Source organism: Coffea arabica, chromosome 3e (assembly GCF_036785885.1).
Source record: "Coffea arabica cultivar ET-39 chromosome 3e, Coffea Arabica ET-39 HiFi, whole genome shotgun sequence".
In the NCBI taxonomy this organism is placed as follows: Eukaryota; Viridiplantae; Streptophyta; class Magnoliopsida; order Gentianales; family Rubiaceae; genus Coffea; species Coffea arabica.
Genome location: NC_092315.1, coordinates 11,106,475 through 11,109,343, shown reverse-complemented (window position 1 = coordinate 11,109,343; position 2,869 = coordinate 11,106,475). Strand labels below are relative to the sequence as shown.

General features: G+C 32.7%; 1 protein-coding gene across 1 annotated transcript; it reads left to right on the top strand.

The window, feature by feature from the left end:
* The first annotated feature begins 1,654 nt into the window (after positions 1-1,654).
* LOC113736453 (cysteine proteinase inhibitor B-like) lies at positions 1,655-2,412 on the top strand. Its single transcript, XM_027263417.2, has one exon. The coding sequence runs from the start codon at positions 1,785-1,787 to the stop codon at positions 2,202-2,204; it is 420 nt and encodes a 139-aa protein (XP_027119218.1). The 5' UTR covers positions 1,655-1,784; the 3' UTR covers positions 2,205-2,412.
* The last annotated feature ends 457 nt before the right edge of the window (positions 2,413-2,869 follow it).

Sequence of the window (2,869 nt, the reverse complement as noted above, 5' to 3'; positions counted from 1 at the left end):
TGTTTTGGGCCAAGTTTGAACTTACAAATGGGTTCATAAGTTTTAATTAACATGTCTAACCTTTGTAAATTAAAATTGACCAAGAAAATATAGTTATATATTTAACTAGTAGGGTCAAATTAATGTAAAATTTACTTTTGCTTTTAGTAGGGGCAAATTAGTTTAAAATTTTAGTAGGGGCTAATTTTTCAAAAATTAATTCTATTAATAATAGTGGTAATGAGTTCAAAATTTAGTTATTTCATTAAAATGGCAATTTTGTTAATAATAAGGGGAAAATTCCATCAAAATTTTAGTTATTTCATTAATATGGATAAATGAGCAAAACATATAGTTTTGTTGATAGTGTAGGTAATCAGTCCACTACTATGGTATATCATTAATATAGGCAAATTAGTCCAAAATTTAAAATTTTATTAGGAGGGGCAAATTCATCCAAAATTTTGTTACGTTATTAAGAGGGGCAAAAATAGTCCAAAATTTAGATAATATTATAGCGAGAGTGTAAGTGCACATAGTTATTTGAATAAAGCATTATTCTAATAGTAAGGGTAAATAAGTGTAAATTGTCATCATCCTACCTTTTACTCATCCAAGATACTCATACCACCTCCCTCTATAAGGTTACTTTATCCCTTATACGGGAGATTAATTCAGTTAGGTGAGATGTATCATCCTATATATAAAACGCAACTAAACATGGGATGATATAAAATTAAAAATCCAATCCTATGTCATCGTATGAACCAAAAAAATCCTTCGAATATATGAAAACTAGAATTTTTCATTTGCAGATAATAAGAAATTTTTTTGTTTTATTTTGTCATCTAAATTTCTTTTATTTATATCTATATCTATACTATATATAAAGCGGAGAGGATTGGTGTAAATTTTTTGTGTCATTTTTATAATTCCTAGTTTATCCTCCAAATAAAGGGTCAAATGTTACCATCATTTCCTTAAAATAAATAAAGAAACACACGCAAACACATACACACACCCCTATTTTTCTAACTTAACATAACTTTCAATAAAGCAATAACTGCCAACAACTCCCTATTCAAAAAAAAAAAGAGAAAAACACAATTTTCTATACATATTTCTAAAAGAAAAACCTCCAACAACTACTAAAAAATTTAATAATTTTTCTTGAAAAAAATTTCTTTCTTAATCTGTACACACATAGGGTGTGCCATTTCCACCGGTCCATATCATGATTGTTCTTTTGGACACGGATAGAAATGAACTGTATGTTTCATTTCCAATAATGAAATATGTAAAACCATTGCAAATTTTGTGCAAAGCCTAATAATAAAATGATCAATCATCAAGAAAACTTGCAAAACAATTTGATTTAACGTTAAAACTTTTGGTGTCAAAATAATAAAAGCATGAATTGAAGAACAAAAGTTCAGAGGTAAAACCGGTTTGTACTATCAGGAAACTAACAGATAAGGTCCAAGTTTGTGATGAATTTAAAAATCCAAATAAAGCATGCATAAATTTAAAAAAAATGTAGAAAAACCATGAAATCCTGAAATTCTTTTGTTTGATAGCACTGGTGTTTCAGAAAAACGCGGCACCCGGTAGACGTTGCCACCGCCCCCATACTTCATTTACGTGTCCAAAAACCCCATTCCCACAAACCAACTCCCCATTCATCACTCAACTCTTCTCTATAAATCTTTTGACACCCCCAGCCCATACTTTGCGCAACAAACATTGAAAGAAAATCAAGAACCCAAAAAAACCCCACAAGAAAAAAAAGAAAAAAAGAAAAGCCAATGGCAAAACCATCATCATCTCTACTCACACTTTCTTCCTTTCTTCTGATCTTTTTCATTCTTGCACTATTTTCCACCACCATCCAAGTTAATGCCTTGGGAAGGAAAGTGGGAGCAAGGGAGAAGATTGAGGATGTGAAGAGCAACAAAGAAGTTCAAGAACTTGGGGAATATTGTGTTTCTGAGTACAACAAGAGTTTGAGGAAGAAGAACAATGAAAGTGGTGCTCCTATAATCTTCACTTCTGTGGTGGAGGCTGAGAAGCAGGTGGTTGCTGGGATCAAATATTATCTCAAGATTAAGGCCACCACTTCAACTGGGGTTCCCAAGGTTTACGATGCCATTGTGGTGGTTCGGCCTTGGGTTCATACTAAGCCAAGGCAGTTGCTCAACTTCTCCCCTTCCCCTGCCACTAAATGAAGAAGAAAATGTTGAAAAAGTTGGAACTGTTTGGGAGATCTGATCTGATGATTATTAGTACCTTTCAGTGCAAATTCTCTTTGCTGTTAAGTGTTCGGTTTTTTTTTTCCTGTGTCTATTTATGACCGTGGTCATGATGATATGGTATATGATCCAGTAATAATTAAAATCTGTTGCATAAGTTATAAATTACTGAGTTTTTTTTCAATCTTTTTCCTGCTGCCACTTTTATGTTGTTAATTTCATAGACTTTTTGATATACCTGCTGAATTTCAAAAAATCAGAGTATATAAACTGAATGGATGCCCACAATATTGCTTAATTATTTGAGCTCCTGGAGTTTGGAGATGATTTCACAAACAATCAAACACAGGGTGAATGTTATCTCTATACTGTTCTGTATTCTTGTTTTCTTTTAGGTATAATTTAAGCATAGCAAGCTCCGTTCACTTCCCACTAATGGTTTGTTTTCACTTCCCAGTAGCATGCGTGACAGCATTATGCCTCCCTAAAACATTGGGCGAACGCCCATAAACTGGATCACCCTTTTTTTTTTTTTTTTAAAACCTATTCTATCCTATTCCAAGAGAAGGAGAAACCTAACCGCCAGAAAACATCATCGAAGGAATTCATTTTATGGCAACATAAAAGTGGCATGCCACAGA